The sequence below is a fragment of the Acipenser ruthenus genome, chromosome 7 (assembly GCF_902713425.1).
Source record: "Acipenser ruthenus chromosome 7, fAciRut3.2 maternal haplotype, whole genome shotgun sequence".
Taxonomy (NCBI): Eukaryota; Metazoa; Chordata; class Actinopteri; order Acipenseriformes; family Acipenseridae; genus Acipenser; species Acipenser ruthenus.
In genome coordinates this window covers 48,558,933-48,576,104 of record NC_081195.1, presented here as the reverse complement: position 1 = coordinate 48,576,104, position 17,172 = coordinate 48,558,933, and the positions used below count along the sequence as shown (strand labels likewise).

Here is a 17,172-nt window from a genome sequence, read left to right as displayed (position 1 = left end):
TTTTGTCATCAAAGTGTATGAAGTAGGCAGACCTACAGGTCTTTTATAATTTATTTATTTATTTATTTATTGCTCTGTGTTTATTGTGCCTAAGCCCTTTAATCAAGTTGCTCCTCAAATCCAGGAAGGTTCAGTCATTCAGCTCAGCAGGGAGAGCTTGCCAGCCCTGTTAATGACTTGATATAATTTTCATGTGTCCGTATTGACTACAGGCAGCCAGTTCCAGATCATTCTTTCAAACTAGCAGATGTTCAGTGCCCAAGGCAAGGCAGGGCACTAGTTCCATGACTGATAAAACTCTCTGTGTCATCACCGCCGTTTTTTATTTGCATGGAACTGAGCATCTTTTGTATTTTACTGTAAAGGTATAAATATAAAAAGAGATCTCTGCAAGTCTCAGGAATACCTTTAAAATAAGAATAATAATAATAATAATAAAAAATATTTAAGACCAAGGCTTTAAGTTCTTGATCAATTATCGTAATTAAAAAATGTGAGCACTGATGTACACTAGCAGATTAGTGGCAGGGTTTAAAAAAAAGGCTAACTTTTTTCACGCTATTTTGGTAGTACCTTTCAGGTAATTTGGGTTTACATGTAGTTTTCTTTTAGGGCTAGAAATTCTTCCAAATGCAAATAACTTCATTAATATTCAAATATGGGAGGGTATATTTCAATGTTTCTGTTCCAATTTGGCCTTGTGCGACTACTGATACCGCACAGCTTTCTTAAACTAGAGTTCCACTAAGTTTTTAGGTGTTGAAGAACCACAAGTGCAGCTCGCCTCATTTGGCCACCACAAATTTCTCAGGAGATGCTAATCCATGTTATGTAAATCTTGCAGCAAGCTAATGTTAAGCCCTGTATTTGTCTTTTTGCACAAATTAGTGGAACCAACAGTTTTCTTTTTCATATTCATGTTTCCATTCTTCTGAAACAAATCTTACGCAGTGAATTTGGTTTAAGAGATGTTACTTCAACTCTAGGTGGTCGCTCAAGCCTGGTGCAGGACGCCACTGCCACCAGTTCCCAGCTATGCTAATTTAGTACATTTTGGGGTACAAACGTGACTTTTATTGTCTTTGGTAGGTACCAATCATAGACGCTACTTAAGGCTAGTGTACAATAAATTGCATCTTATTGCTAAGGGGCGGAAAAGTCTAAACTTAAAGTAATCAGCTATACGATGACCAAACACAAAGATAACAAAAGTGTAAAGGATGAAGATAATATCTTCCTGTGCTTTGCAAAGGGCTTCATTATTTCTTTGTTTATTTTTGTATTTATTGGTAAGGGCTGCATCTTTTTAATTTGTAGTAGCTTCAGTATTTTGGCAATAATTTGAAATGCTGAATAAATTGTGTCACATCAAAAAATAAATACTGAATGACAAGGTCTCTAAACCCCTCGTACTGTATGCTTATTTTTTCCTTTTGGGTCAAAGAAGCTTGCAGGGCTCAGTTGATAATAAATACGTGCTTGTTATGACCTTTAGTTATAGTAGAAAGTTGTGTTAGGTTATGTCACAAACAGGATCTGCAGTGCTGAAATCTTGTGAACAAGGTATGGCTTTCAGCCATTGTTCCATGCAAAAAATGTGCTCTGGTTCTTAGCGTGAGAAATGTACCCACCCTTTTAAGCTGTACCGCGATTTGGCCGCGCACTTCCCATAGCGTGAGGAATGTTTCTGATATGTGTGGCTACGTCACATTCTCACGACAGTGGAGTTTCTAAACTGCATGGAAAATCCACTAGTGAGAGAAGTCCTGTCATGAATCATGACTGTGCATTCTAATCACTTACATGGACTTTCAAATAAAGTGGAACCTAACCGTACTGAATAATAATATACAGTTCAAGAGCCCTTATACTTCTTAGATGATTGGTCTGGTTGAAAACTCTGTTATGATGCTATTGTAACATTGTTAAACTCTAGATGTTAAAATCCAGAGAGCTGACATTTGCTACACATGCTCACACCTGACTTTTACCACAATGATTTTGTTATTCAATGGATTTTAGTGCTGAGGTGATGACATTGGTACGATTTGTTGGCTTTTAATATCTGTTATTATGATGGAGAGGTGCTGGTTATTCTTTCTAAAGGAGTATGTGTACATTCTAAAGGAGTATGTGTACATGGTTATCATTAGTAACCAGTGAAGAGGAATACCTGGCAGTTAATGACATGCAACTTGTGCAATCTATACATTTTGTTAATACCTGATCTATAACCTTTGTTTTTCTTTCAAGGCCTCTACCCTTCCAATGTCAATAATTATTGTTGGAGTTGGACCAGCAGAATTTGATGGTAAGGAAGTACAGGGGAAAGAATAAACATTTGAAACAATAATTTCTTCTCTGTAATGGTAAGGAATCATCTTTTGCAATGGGAATTATCCTGTGAACTGCTATAGTGTTATGGTGTTGGTAGAAAAAAAAAAATGGAAGGAATAATTCTGTGATATTCTGCTCCATATATCTATTAATGTCTCAGGGCAGACAGCTTGGAAGCCCACACTTGTGATGTCATAACAGCTTGCATCGTGCAGTACCCTATCCTATATTCAAAATATATCTAGAACCAATGTATTGACTTCAGCCAAGTTATAATAAATGGTGAGAAAGGTCAGTCTTTTAACAGTTTGCTGTGTATTTATAAAAATAATATGAACGTAGGATTTCTCATGTGGCTATAAGGTCAATAGGTTGCCTTTATTTTTGCAAAAACCTGGTATTGTGTCTCTTCTACATTGTCCTCCTAAGCAGATCCTATATTTTTGCAGAGAACCCTAATGACCATTTAAACAAAAGGCTAGAAATAGTTTTGAATCTGTAGTGTATCTCTCAGTATTTTTTGGAGTTACTGCTACTGTATAATATACCACCTCAGAAGGGTCTTGAGTAAATATATTTTATAAGGTCTTAGGTTGTAGGTGTGTAACATAAATACAGGGTGGGATTATGTTTTTGTGTACCTTTCCCCAATCTTCTCTGTGAAAGACAGCTCTTACAAAAAGATGGGCTATTGAGACGTCTTATCTTTGGCTACCAGACTGAAAAGTAGATAAGAAACCAAGCAGGGACAGCCACTGTGTAAAATACGGTAAAGCTGGGAACTAATTCCACGTTGTAAGCTGCTGGTTACATGACATCCCAAGAGGGAGAATCTTACTTCAGTCTTCCGGTCAGGAAGGAGATTATTTGAAGGATTGAAGTGATCTTACTGTATAAGAAGTTGTCCGAAGTAAGAACCCGGTTGTCTTTGAGGTTTGTCTCAGTATTATAGGCTGCTGAACGACAGTTGTAGCATGAGTATTAGGTGTAACTTTTAATGGTAACACTTTGTAATACCGGTAAGTGTATTAAGTTGAAATGTAATTACATATGTAATGTTACATTTAAATGAAGTAAACAGTAATTCATACTTAACCCTAACACTAATTATTCATGAATAAACATACATTTAAAAATCGCCAATTTAAGTTATCTTTTTAATGTTATTTTTTTATGGAGATACTGCCCTTTTTTGCTTTTCCTGCCCTGTTATCAGTTCATTTTTTTGATTGGCACTGAGGCATTCAAATTCCATCCACTAGCTACTGTCGGGAACTGTGATATCAGGGTTACCTTGGAAACCATAGAACTAAAAGTAAAGTAATGGCTTCTGCCTGTTCATAAAATGTCCCAAAAAGGCAGGTTTAGAAAAGGTCTAGATTTTCAATCAAGGTCCTCCAAAATGCTGTAGGATTGAAATGTGTGGTTCTTGTATTTCCTTGTGTTAAACTATTACCCTTTAGTGCCCATTCTGCTATTATGAGAACAACCAGTTTTGATGTTAAAAAAAATTCTGAATACACCATATGCCAACGGTTGGCAGCAACGCTATTTTAAAGCAAAATCATTTTGATGATAAAATGTGTTTCAGACGGTTGTGAAGTAAGGAAACAATATTACATTTGTCCTTTATTAAAAAAAAAAAAAAAAAAAATCACTGTGCCTGTTTTACTGAATCCAGTTACTGATGGCTTTATTTTTTCCTTTCCTTTACAGCAATGATTGAGTTGGACGGTGATGAAATTAGAATATCATCCAGAGGTAGATATGCAGAGAGAGACATCGTTCAGGTACGTAGCTCAAGTTTTCTTTCACAACATTGTTCAGGTACATAGCTCGTTTGAATTAGATGTGAACTTATGTTCTGTCTTGTCTAAAGCTAAATCAAGCCTTTGTTTAGTGATATAACATCAGAAAAGCTCTGTTAACATGTATTTACATGTATTTGAAAAGTAGACAAACTTGCTGTACTTATTGATGTGTGTCATGTGCTGCTGGGCATTGCTTTAAAGAAACCCAGTGTTTAGTCTGCCATTTAGCAAGTCAAAGTACTGTAGCTGTTAGGGAAATAATTAAAACTGATCTCTAGTAACAACAGCATATATCTTTAGAATCATTGTTTTATTATAATACTCAATAAATGATCATTTCAGATATCACACTTCACTTACAAACAACAGCAGGTGCCGACATCTCTTTGTAAATACTATGAATTTTCAATTTGCTGTAATGATGTATTATTTTTTACTTTTTAGTGCCTTGAAATTGTAGGGGGAAACAAATAAAATGGCAATTACTAACATAAACATTGTCATCCAAGTAATTTAGGAATGACCCATTTTAGAAGTAGATATGATTCTTTTTAGAATGCTTATTATTTTTTAATACATCTAAATGCTTTGTACCATGTTTATCAGTCCCCACAAACACATAGCCTAATGAGTAATTGTTTATCAAAAGGCTAAGATGATGGGACGGGGCTCCCTCGGGCATTGTCTTTTGCTCTGTGCCATTTCTCATGCATGCGTGATTTGTTTTATTTTATTCAATATTACAACTTACATTTTAATTGAAAGCATTATGAAAAGTGAATACTCTCACTAGTACCCCCTTCCTAATTGTCTCGCCTTGGCATTGGCATAGATGCCACAAGAGGCTCATTCCTCCAAGAGAATGGCCCACTACTGGGTTGTTTGAATTATGGTTCTCACCATTTAGAATGTTTAGCAAGTAGTGCTGAGGTGCATTATTGTATTAGTTTGCTCTGACATAGAAGATGGCGTGTTAAATTTAAAAGCACACACCCACACACATAGCAACAAAATAAGGAATATAACATTTGTGATACATTTCAATAGCTTCATGATACAACAGTTTTAAATAACTGTACTTAAAGTGCTTTCCAGTTTCTGACTGCATATTATTACAGCAAAGCACAGAATTGACTGACATACAAACCTCTAGTGACTCTCTCTGAAGTGGTTGGATGCTGAAATGCTTGTTGTTCCCAGGGTTCTTGAGCAGCACATAATCGAACCAGTCATTTGAAAAAGTCAATAGAGTATAAGCTTGACTTTTCAATTTCAATTATGCACCTCTTTGCTCTTCAAACTAGACTGTACTCAAACCTAATGTATTTTTCTGAAATTATAATCCGCCCATAAAAACCTGTGAACAAACTGTGCCTCTTTTGTAAACTTAAATGTCTAAATGCATTTTTATGTACAGTACATGTATACATTTCTCTTAACCTTTCAGAGTTTACAGACGATATACAGTATGGGTAATCCTCACAAAATATGGAAAAACTGCAAACTATAATGAGTCCCTAACAAAGTATGAATGCGAATTGTCACTAATGGTGAGGAAACTGTGATGTGAGTTCCTGATGTGAGAGGAACTGATTTCAGTCAGACTTCAACAGTGACGAAACTTCAATTCTTTAGAACTTGAAAAAATAGCTTTCGCTCAGACTATTTAATGATGGGTAATAAAATAAAATCAATAAACAATCAATTATCAGTGCATTTTATTCAATTTTTTTTTTGGTAGTTTTAAATACCACAAGATGCTGCTTTATTTGGACTCCAAGGATATGAGAGATTGGAAGTTCCTAAAACAGGACAATTTTTGGAGATGCACAGTTATGTTTGGGTAGTTTTCAGTGTGAGTAGGAACAAGTTTTTTTTTTTGTTTGTTTTTGTATTTTTAATCTGCTCAGTGAGAAGACTGGACCTGATCAAGAAAATGAGAAAATTGTTATGCCAGTATCTGAGTATCGAACGAGTTTTACAGTAAATAACGTAAATTAACTCCTCAGGGTATAATTGCATGTGATAATTACAGTAATTGAATGCCATTATGGAAAATAGTTCTCTTAGCTGATTGATATTCTTTATGATGCAGTGAGAGTTGCATCATGCACACATTGTTTGAAGTAGAAGGGAGAGCTGATTAATTAAACCCTTTCATGGAATTACATTATTAACCATCCAGTTGTTCTGAGCCCCCACATATCCTGATAGTATTTTATCTTACTGAGCTAAATGGTAACAATTTAAAAATTATCCACTGAAAAAAAGACAAGCTAAATTAGGTGCTGAAACAGTCAAGATAAGGAAAATGTCCTCCCAGAAAGCTTTATGTATCCACAAGATAAGGGCGATTGAATAGGTTATTCAACACTAGATTGTTTGTCTCTCTCCAACAAACCTTTTAGAAGCTGTAATAAATTAGTGGGTTTTTTTTACACATAATGAAGGATAACTTGTATTTCTTCAAACAATGGGAAACTGTAAATTGCATTTTTCTGTCTGGTTGTCCCAGCCTCGCTTGTGTGCTCTTGTGAGTTGGAGAGCTGTAGGGGTGACGTCAGACCAGGGAAATGAAACCAAAACAAGGAATGGCGGGGCACACTGAGACGCTTTTATAAAGCAAAAGGCACTTTGGCCAAAACGAACGAACAAACAATAACAAGTATTGTGCTGGGTCTAAACCAGAACATTTAGCGATTGTTATCTCTTTTAGTTAAACTATGACCTCCATTCCACACCCCTTCTCCACTCTCGAACACCCTTCACTTTGTGCAGCCAAACTCAGATCTTTTATATTTGTGACCAAGGGACTAACTAGCTGTCAATATTATATTATCCCTCGGTCACATTCTGCACAGGTCTACCAAGTCTGCATGACTGTCAGCCAGTTAAACAATCTGTAGCTGACAGTCACGCATTCTCACAAGGTAATTTTAAAACCAAAACAATAATAATACAATGAACACATAATATTTGCAGTCATATATTTACATATATAATATAAATCATAATAAAAACTAATAATGATAAACAAATACATACAAAGGGGCGGGACACTCCGCCACATCTATTATAGTTATTTTATTCCTGTTTTATGCAGAATATTTGAATGATGCTAATTGTATTGTCGCCATTTTTTTAAAACTTTATTCTATTTACTTCTAGTTGATATCACTGTTCAAGGAATATACTAAATGCCTCTCACTAAATCTTGGTTGCACAGGAACATGTTTAGCTGAAGTCTCCCTCTTTGCTTTTCCTGGCTGCCAATTCACGGTTTTGCCTGCTTTCCCAGAAATATGAACCTGACATTGTTGAGAAGAACAGACCCCATTTCAGTGTTCATGTCTTGAAATGTTTTTCAGGTTTCGTGAGGCTACCTTCCATCTGACTAGCTCCAAATTAATAGATTGAATACACTCTGCAGTGCAGAGCACCAGGGCCAACCATAGTTAATTGCTAAACATTTCCTCTGATATTGACAGCAGATGACAGTGGCAGCAGGTGCACAGTGTGGAACACGCAAGAGGGAAAGGTTTCCATCACCAGCACAAATCTACATCTGGCTACATTTTATACAATTAGGGAATTAATAAAAAGACAAATTATACACCTCATAATTCTGGATAGAATCCATCTGAAAGGGCCTATCATACTGTTCATATTGTTCACTCTATTAGCCTTTGCCCAATAAAGACCAATTATCTGTTTGTATCATTAGATTCAGTCTTGTTCAGCACTGCAAACATGCTAATTAACATTTGTTAGGAAACCTGAGTGTATTGTGTTCTGTTGAGAGGTACCTAATTAGGTTAAACATTGGCCAATCAGCTTGGGTTTGGAATAAACTCATTCAACCAAAATCACAAGTGAACACTCCCATTGTTCCCCCATTTATTTCTTAAACGCAGGCAGGCAGGCAAGGACTACTTATTATTTTAAGCTCAAGGTTTCGAAAAATTAGTCTCTCAAAGGCAAACATATCTCAAAAACAAACAGAGAAGCCCTTACGCGAGAAGCCACAGTCTCACATGTTTTTTGGTTCCCCATACAGTATTTACACTGTTCAGGATTTATACAGCTGGACCATTGCCTAACTTAATTGGGCTCTTTTTTATTTTTACTTCTCAGTTTGTCCCATTCAGAGACTACATTGACAGGACGGGAAACCACATCCTGAGCATGGCCCGTTTGGCAAAGGATGTACTTGCGGAGATTCCGGACCAGTTCTTGTCTTACATGAAAGCAAGAGCGATCAAGCCGTCTCCTGCACCCCCTCCCTACACACCCCCCGGGCACCCTCTGCAAACCCAGATCTGACCTTCCTAATCGCCTGCCACCCCTAGCCCTCCACCCATCAGAACCACTATGTGCTGCCCAGACATCTCTTCTATCTGCTTGCACTATGTAGACTGGGATGACTCCAGAACTCGAAAGCATCTCTGATGACATGTTTACTTCCATTTAAAGTTCTTCTTTAAGGACTTTAAAAAATTGAACGGTACAGACAGGTTGCGTACAAATCTGGATGTCTTCATGAATGCCTTGGAAATAAAGCAGCTTTCCTGAAGGAGTTGAAGCTTAGAAAAACAGAAAGCAGGAACAAAGGAAAGTCACAAAGGAACAACTCCTAAAATGTTAATGGGGGAAAAGGTGTAACCATGTTTTAACAGTCTAACCCTGTTTTAACAGGATTCCTAATCCTGGACTGTTGTAAATAACCATGGGAATGCTTTTCCTCTATCTCTTAATGTTTACATGTCAATGATTTTTACAGTGGAATACTTTTATAATCATACTTTAAATATAAACTTTGGAATAATTATACTTCTTGTGTGTGCTACCTTGCAGATGAAACGTACTAAAAAGTGAAACCATATCCCTTCTTTAGAGCATTCTAGGCTTTTGCTGGGGGGGTGCCAAAAGAGCTGCAGTGAGACCTGTATTTAGAGCCAACATAATCAAAAGGCTGCTGGTCTTGAAATTACCTTGCTATCAATTCCTTGTTGTCTAATGTAAAATAACTTGGACCGTCTGCAAAGGTAGCTTATTTAACCTCAACATCCTCTTTATACAGGTTTAACTATATTCTGTGTTTTCTAAATGCATTTAATATCAACGCGTTCAAATCATTCTTAACAGTTAATTTGTTGTTCTTAAAGAAAGAAACAAAAAATAACACCAATTACAATTTTACAATTTTGAAACTATAAGAATTAATTTATTATTTATTAACTTTTTTTAGGTGTCTTTTTTTGAGAAAATCATGCTAATGAAGATTTGGTGTAAAAGGCTTTGAAAATCTAGGCCCTGGAAACATTACATTATATATAGTTGTATATATAATGTTGGATTTTCACATAAAATATTATGTTATAATATTATTGGAAACAAAGGTCCCCTATTCACAAATGTGTCTTTTTAAAGTTTGTGTTTAATAAAGTTTTGTATGCATTTTAAATATGACTAAAATAAACCGTTAAAATTGCTTAACAAACTTTTTGACTAGAAGTCTAGCTGAATTGAGACATTGAGAAATACTTCCAGGCATAGCATTTGTCAAATAATGAATGAGTTTCTTTTATAATTACTGTACGTACTACCATTGAGGGTTTTGTAGTTATGGATGCATTTTAAATAAACTAATATCAGCCTACAACGATTTCATTATTCAAAGCAGACTTAAAAAAGGTTAAAAATTAAAAGGTTAAAGCTTTGTGAATGGAGCCCAGGTTGGCTGGAGTTGCCAAAAGTGCTTCTTTTCTTTTCTTTCTTTTCTTTTTAAACTGTGCACTGCAGTCTAATCGTACAATTGTTTGTCGGCTGTTCACCATGGATTTTTTTTATATCATAGCCTTCCAGAAAAAAAAGTATTCAAACTGACATTATATATTGTACAATACTTGGCAACTACAAAAACAATTTTCGAATAAATACAGTTGTAAGCCTAAAGTTATTGGATCCCTCTTTCTCGATTTGAAGGCTTAACAAACCCATATAGTCATGCCCGTATGATGATAAATATTTTTTTTTGTATATTGCTGCCTAGTTAGTATTTAATTTTGGATCTCCATCTGAAAAGTCTAGGTAGCTCTAGAGACAGGGATATTGGTTTTAGCATATGTGTGCTTTGCTGGTGTCACCTTATTATGTCACCTTGCTATGCATACAGTATGTGCATGTGTGCGCCAATCAGGTGAATATGCCAGAGAATTCTAATGCACAGCCATTTGAGTTTGTACACATGAACTTTGTTTACTGTGATATCCAAATAATCCATAGTATGCTTGTTCATATCTTATAGCTCGCACTATGTTTTGCATGTACAGTTTTACAAGAAATGCACCGTTTTTGTGAGTAGCGTGTCAAGATACAAGAAAAAAAAATTTAGTACAAAAATGGCCTTAAATTCTCACTGAATTCTTGGAATTATGTAATGCCTTCAGATGTTGAAAAAAAAATTGTTATACCTTTTGTGTCAGTGTTGAATTGCTTTGTAATGTATTTTTTCTTTGCACAATCGTATGTACAAGATAACCAATATATTGTACTTTTGAAAAAGTGGTTTATCAGAGGTTTACTTTTGAAAGCATGATAGGGTGTAACTAAAATACTACTGATTGCCTCGTCAAAAAAAAAAATGCAATCAGCATTGAAAATAACTATTTCTGTAACAAAATCTCAATTTTTAAATTGATTAAAAATTCTTAAATCAACACCAACTTGTATGAGGAATGAATTGATTGCTGTCAGTCTGCCATTTACATCAAGGATGATCCACAAGCAAAGTATCCTACAGTGCTGTCTTGTATCTCCTGCACTTGACAGAGGAAAGTAATAGGCCTATTTAGGATAAATGCAGTACACTCTTCCTCGACAAAAGAGCAAATCTTATGATCTTTTTTAATGGTTGTACTCTTCTGTTACAGTTAACTGCATATATATATATATATATATATATATATATATATATATATATATATATATATATATATACTGTGCATCAAAATAAACGTATCACTTATATTTGAGCTTCAAAAGAAACGTATCACTTATATTTGGATAAAATTCACTAGATGTGATTTGTCGATCTTGGGCAGGTTTTGTGACTCTTGGTCTCCCAGTTCATTGACAGAGTGTGTCTGGTTATACCGTCTCGCCAGGTTTGAAATTTCTGGCTGTGAGCACCCAAGACGACGAGCCACAGTACACTGCCCTTGTCCAGCCTCCAACTTGCCAATTGCATGAAGGCGCTGCTCTCTTGACAGACGTGGCATATTGTTGTTTTTTTTTTGTGTGATTTTCTTTATTGCTTTTATTCAAGCTGAAATCACTCCATATCCAGTGTCCAATCAACTGTCTCACTAATTAGATGATTAAGTGCATATGCTTCAGTCATAGTCACTCAAGCATGTCATGGTCAAGGATCGGGTGATTAAAAAGAAACCAAAAACATTTCATCAATGTCCATCATTTATATACCCTTTTTTTGGGAAAATAAATGTGTGTTGCAATGTGGTAATTAGTGTGCAGGTGTAGAGCAGGTGCAGTAATCCAACAATGAAAGACAGACAACAAAGTACGGGTGAAATGGTTTCTGTTTTATTTTGTAAACCAAATGGTCTGATGACCAAACAGTAAACAAACAAACAGTTCTATTAAAGATGAGACAGACGAAACAAACAAAACACTCACAGTACTGTTCTCCATACAGGTCCTTTCGGTTTAGCGTAACCAACACAAGGAACAGATCACCTCACTACGTCCCCTTTATATACCGTCAACCATGACCCCTTGGTTAATGAGCGCACCCTCTCCTCCAATCCGCGGATGCCACCCCGTTAACCTTCTGGGTCGATGATTTAGTGTACCGTAGCTCAGTCCCCTTTCTAGATGGTCGACTTCCGCCTAACCCTGGGAATGGGTACTCTGTTCCTTTTACTCAGTGCCCTCACAGATGGGGAAGGAGATCTAACACCAATAATCATTCGATCTCTGTCACAATGTGTTATAATAGTGATAAGTTTCTTTTGATGCTATTTGTATTACTTTTTTTATAAAACAGATACACAAACAACGAACATTTTACAAAAGGTCCACTGATGTTACTGACCAGCTCACCCGCTGAAATGGAGACGCCCACACAGGCAGCACTCATAGGTCTCAAAGTATATTCTGTACAGTTCTGACCAGAGAGGCCTTTAGGAACACACAATCCACATATATTTTGAAAATTATAATGATATTTGTAATATATTAAACTTCAGCTGACTTCCAAAAAAATGTCGTTTTGCATAGAAACTTCTGTACAGTCACACTGCAAATCACCAGACACTTTGTTAGCTTTACAAAACGTCAGGGTTGTGCCATGGTGTAAATGTTTTGTGACAGCTACGTCTTCAAATGTACTCCCTTTTGAACCGATTTTTAACACCACATCAATTTTTCCATTTACGTGACAAGTTAATAGTAGAGCACAGCATCACTTGATGACACATTCGCAATTGGTAATAATGAGATGGTTTATGTGGCTCAGGTTATCTGTAATACTGTATAAAGCACATACTGTAGCTAATGTCACAGTACCATACAAATGAAGTAAAGCATTTGGAAATAATGCGTTACTCCTTTCATAACAATGTGTCTTTTTAAAAGGTAAAAAATGAAGAGTTTTCTGAATAGTTATGACAAACCACACACTTATGTAATTTACCCTATCAATACGGTACTGTTTCTTGATACTATGCTAAATATAAATAGCTACTGACCTCTTACCTGACCTCATCTCCAACTGAAGCTGACTGGAATGTAAATTCTGGTAGTTTTTTTTAGCATATTGAATTCAGAGGAATTTGAATTGCCTCTCAAAGACATGAATCAGTGTATAAAGCACTGCATTTTATTCATTATACAAACCTTTTTTTATGTTGTTTGCTTGGCAAAATATATGTCATAGAAATAAAACAATTGGAACAAATACCTTATATTATACACTGGTAATGTACAATGGTACATTCAAGTTCAGCTACTGTATAGGCATAATGGGAAAATAAAAACCAACATAGGCACAAGCATAGGATGTGTATTTGTCTAAAGAATGCAGCTTTTTCCCTTTAAGTTTTTGGACACTTCAGTTAATTTAATCAACCAGGCACATGAAGTGTACACTATATGCTTCCTCAAGTTAACTATTATGACAAGTGCCTTGGTCTTTCCATTTTTAAGGTCCTCTTTTTTAATAAAGGCTCTCCCTTCATTGACTTCAACCAAATCATCTGGTGACAGGTAGGTAATGTTATGCTGTCAGTGAAACCATTTTGATGTCCCTGTATATAGAAAGTGGACAGTCTCTTGTATGTTGCAGGGTATACATATTTATAACTAAATGGCAAAGAGATCCCACTTATCACATACTATTATATTGGATAATTGCATTCTGTTTTTGGAGGTACTGTACCTGTACTTGGACCAGCACCAGTGAAAGTTAGGAAAGAGTTATTCCTCTGTGTATCAATTGATAGGGAAAAGAAAAAATAGATTTCTCACTTGCATGTTTTGTTTTTTGAAAGGCCTGTGTCTTGTGACCACTTGAACCTATGTGGCTTTGCTTCCTGCCCCTGATGCCCCACCCTCTTGGCAATTCATAAAGGAGGGTTAATAATATGATGGTAGGTATTGCAATGATATACTTCGACACGAAAAACCAGAACATATAAATAGAACCTATAAAAACTATGTGCCACTTAATTACAAAACCAGTTAAATTAGATGATATTCAAAGAAGACCAAATGTGTGATGCGGGCTCTGTTTCTGAAGGAGGAAAAAATGGGTTCCAGTTACACAAATGCACTTGAAGGATTACAGGGGAACTCATTTGAAGAAGCCTGTAATACTCAGCAATTTCTTTTAATAAACAAGGTATCGGTTTAGGCGAGCAAGCTATCCCTATGTCATTTTGCACTTCAACAAAGCTGAACTGCATTGCTCTTAAAGTGGGTTGCTTGGTTACATCTTTTTTTTTCTTGGTGACTGCTCCTATCAATGTCAGAGTATTGCTTCAGTGAACTGTGGTCATATTATTCCAGCCCTCTGGCTGAAGTGTGCATATAAAAATAGAAACTGAGTTCTGAAATGAAAAAATATATTACTTATTTATATATATATATATAATTGGTGCAATTTAAATTCTTATTTAGGCATGAGCAGATTTGAGTCCTCATTAGTTGTCTAATGTTTAAATGACCCGGCAAATGTGGAGAATTATGTTTCTTTTATTCTTCTGTTGTTTGATTCTAATGGTAATTTAAACCCAACCACTCATAAGTCATATACTGGCTGGCTTATTCTCATTATTATTTACACTCTCTCTTATGGTAATAAGCAATTATCTTATGAGAATATGTAGATTATATATATATATATATATATATATATATATATATATATATATATATATATATATATATATATATATATATATATATATGATAGAACAATAAACTCACATGAATACGCTCATTAGGATTCTCAATTTAAATGATTTGACAACAATGACCACCATATCAAAAGGACTGATGAATCACATTTGTTTTAAAATACCATAGAGTTCAAATTAGTCACCTTTCTGAGGCATTTAATTATAGATTAGGTTTCTTCTCGAGGACAGTTGTACATTAGTTTATTTGTAAGAAATGGTATTAGGGGGTTTTAAGATTTCTATTAGGGGTTTTAAGATACAAGTTGTCATTCCTATTTATCTATGATTTTACTGTTTTTTCGGTATTCCTGGCCTCTCATTCCATGGAAAACAGCTGTCATTCCATGTCATTCCACTTTTATTTTGTATAATAGTTGATATCTAAGGGGGTTATAAGGGGTTTTAAGATTTATCTTAGGAATTTTAAGTTATAAGCTGTCCTTTCTCCATTATAGTCAATGGACATTCCTTTCTCCATTATAATCAATGGGCATTCCTTTCTCCATTATAATCAATGGGCATTCCTTTCTCCATTATAATCAATGCAGCAGTGTGGAGTAGTGGTTAGGGCGCTGCACTCTTGACCGGAGGGTCGTGGGGTCAATCCCCAGTGGAGGACACTGCTGCTGTACCCTTGAGCAAGGTACTTTACCTAGATTGCTCCAGTAAAAACCCAACTGTATAAATGGGTAACTGTATGTAAAAATAATGTGATATCTTGTAACAATTGTAAGTCGCCCTGGATAAGGGCGTCTGCAAAGAAATAAATAATAATAATTATAATAATAATGGGCATTCCTTTCTCCATTATAATCAATGGGCATTCCTTTCTCCATTATAATCAATGGGCATTCCTTTCTCCATCATAGTCAAAGGGCATTCCTTTCTCCATTGTAGTCAATGGGCGTTCTGTTTTGTCATTCGTTTTAGTCTGTCCCCATCATTATTTTGTCTCCGTCAGCTGCATACACCCCCTCTTTGCAGCGTTGTTTAATTGTTATGCACGATTCAGGCATTTTAGAAACAAACGTCTCTTCTCTTCCATCACAATTTGAATTCCCAAACAACTCGCTTTAAATTATACATCTGCGCAAGTGCTAGTCAGAGCTTTCGTTCCCCTTCAGATTGTGTCTATGGTAACGGCTGAGCTTGACAACTGCAATTGCAAGTATTTATTTAAACTATTTTTTGTATAAACCTCCCAATTTAATATGTTGCATTTCATTTTTATTTCATGCTATTTCGTATTTGCGAAAAACACAAGACTACCTATGTGCAATGTCAGGGAAATTGTCACAGAGCAAACTGGAATTCCTGTGGTTGGGGTCCGTAGGAAACTATAGAAAGTGTTTCAGCTCCAGCCTTGATGGTTCTCAAGATATTCCCCTTAAAATGTGCGTTCCTGGAGGCCTCTGAGGAACTGTGCAGTCAGCTCAACCAACTGCATGGTACCAGTAAACACCGCCACATACCATTTCAAGTGTCCATAGTTGTAGCATTTATATATGTTTAGTTTCAATCACATTTTACCATTTACCCTGAGATAGTTGGTGGTGTGGAAAAAAAGTTCTACTGAATATTATCTGACCGCATGGAATAATATTATATTCTCGCGGGTCCTGCCGTGTACAACAGTTTTTTAAAACCCTTTTTAATAAGTCATTTTATACAACAAGCACCATATTTTATTTCTAAGGGCATTTATTCATTTGAACATTTCTCATCTTTTCTCAGCTCAGTCTTTTTAAATAAAATCAGTCTACTGATTAGTAGATTGTGGATGACAATAAATCATAATATAGTTTCCATTTAGTTAAATGTGAGCATTCACAGAATGGAACCATCATTTAATGCATGACTTAAACACACATATATTATTGACAACACAATTGAACTGACTATAATAAAGGACAGCCAGGGGCAGACAGTTATTGACACTCACTTCAAGTTTATTTAAATCACATTGAATCTCATTGCTAAAAAAACTAAACAAAATAGATTGTAGATATTTTATACTTTTAAAAAGCATCTAAAATATAATGAATGCCATTAATATAGATTTATTTTGTTGCATCTGGAAAATTAGATTTTTCTATTGGATATATCAATTCAGTGTGCATGCAGTAAGCAGCAGCCATTAATCTATAGTAGTCATTTATTTAAACATGGCTTTCTCATTAACGATATGAAGATTAAACAAATGACAGATTTGTGTTTTCAGTGATACTGGTACATTACTCGCTGAGTCTGATTTCTGAAGACTATATTCTGAAACAATAAAGCTGACTCCTCATGTAGTCTTCAAATTCATGGCTTTTCAATCTAATTTGTTCTCTCTCAACTCAGATTAAATCACCATTATTATCCTTTTCGGGTCAGGAGTATTAAATGCTAATGCTCAAAGGCATTTTATACCCTGTATTGATAGATATATATATTATATATATATATATATATATATAAGATGTGTCTATTTTGATAGTGACAAAGTACTGTAGTGCATAAAACTAAATATGTTGGGTGCTTAAGATGCAAAATTGAGC

At 35.4% G+C, this 17,172-nt stretch overlaps 1 protein-coding gene across 3 annotated transcripts in view; it reads left to right on the top strand.

Moving 5' to 3' along the window:
• Positions 1 to 9,810, top strand: part of LOC117415827 (copine-8-like) — a 110,334-nt gene extending 100,524 nt beyond the window's left edge. For all 3 annotated transcript variants that reach the window (XM_034026673.3, XM_059027186.1, XM_059027185.1), the window contains 3 exons: positions 2,254 to 2,311; positions 4,054 to 4,127; positions 8,283 to 9,810. In XM_034026673.3, the coding sequence (XP_033882564.2) occupies positions 2,254 to 2,311; positions 4,054 to 4,127; positions 8,283 to 8,471 (321 nt within the window). In that variant the 3' untranslated portion in view covers positions 8,472 to 9,810. The remainder of the gene's footprint in view (positions 1 to 2,253; positions 2,312 to 4,053; positions 4,128 to 8,282) is intronic.
• The last annotated feature ends 7,362 nt before the right edge of the window (positions 9,811 to 17,172 follow it).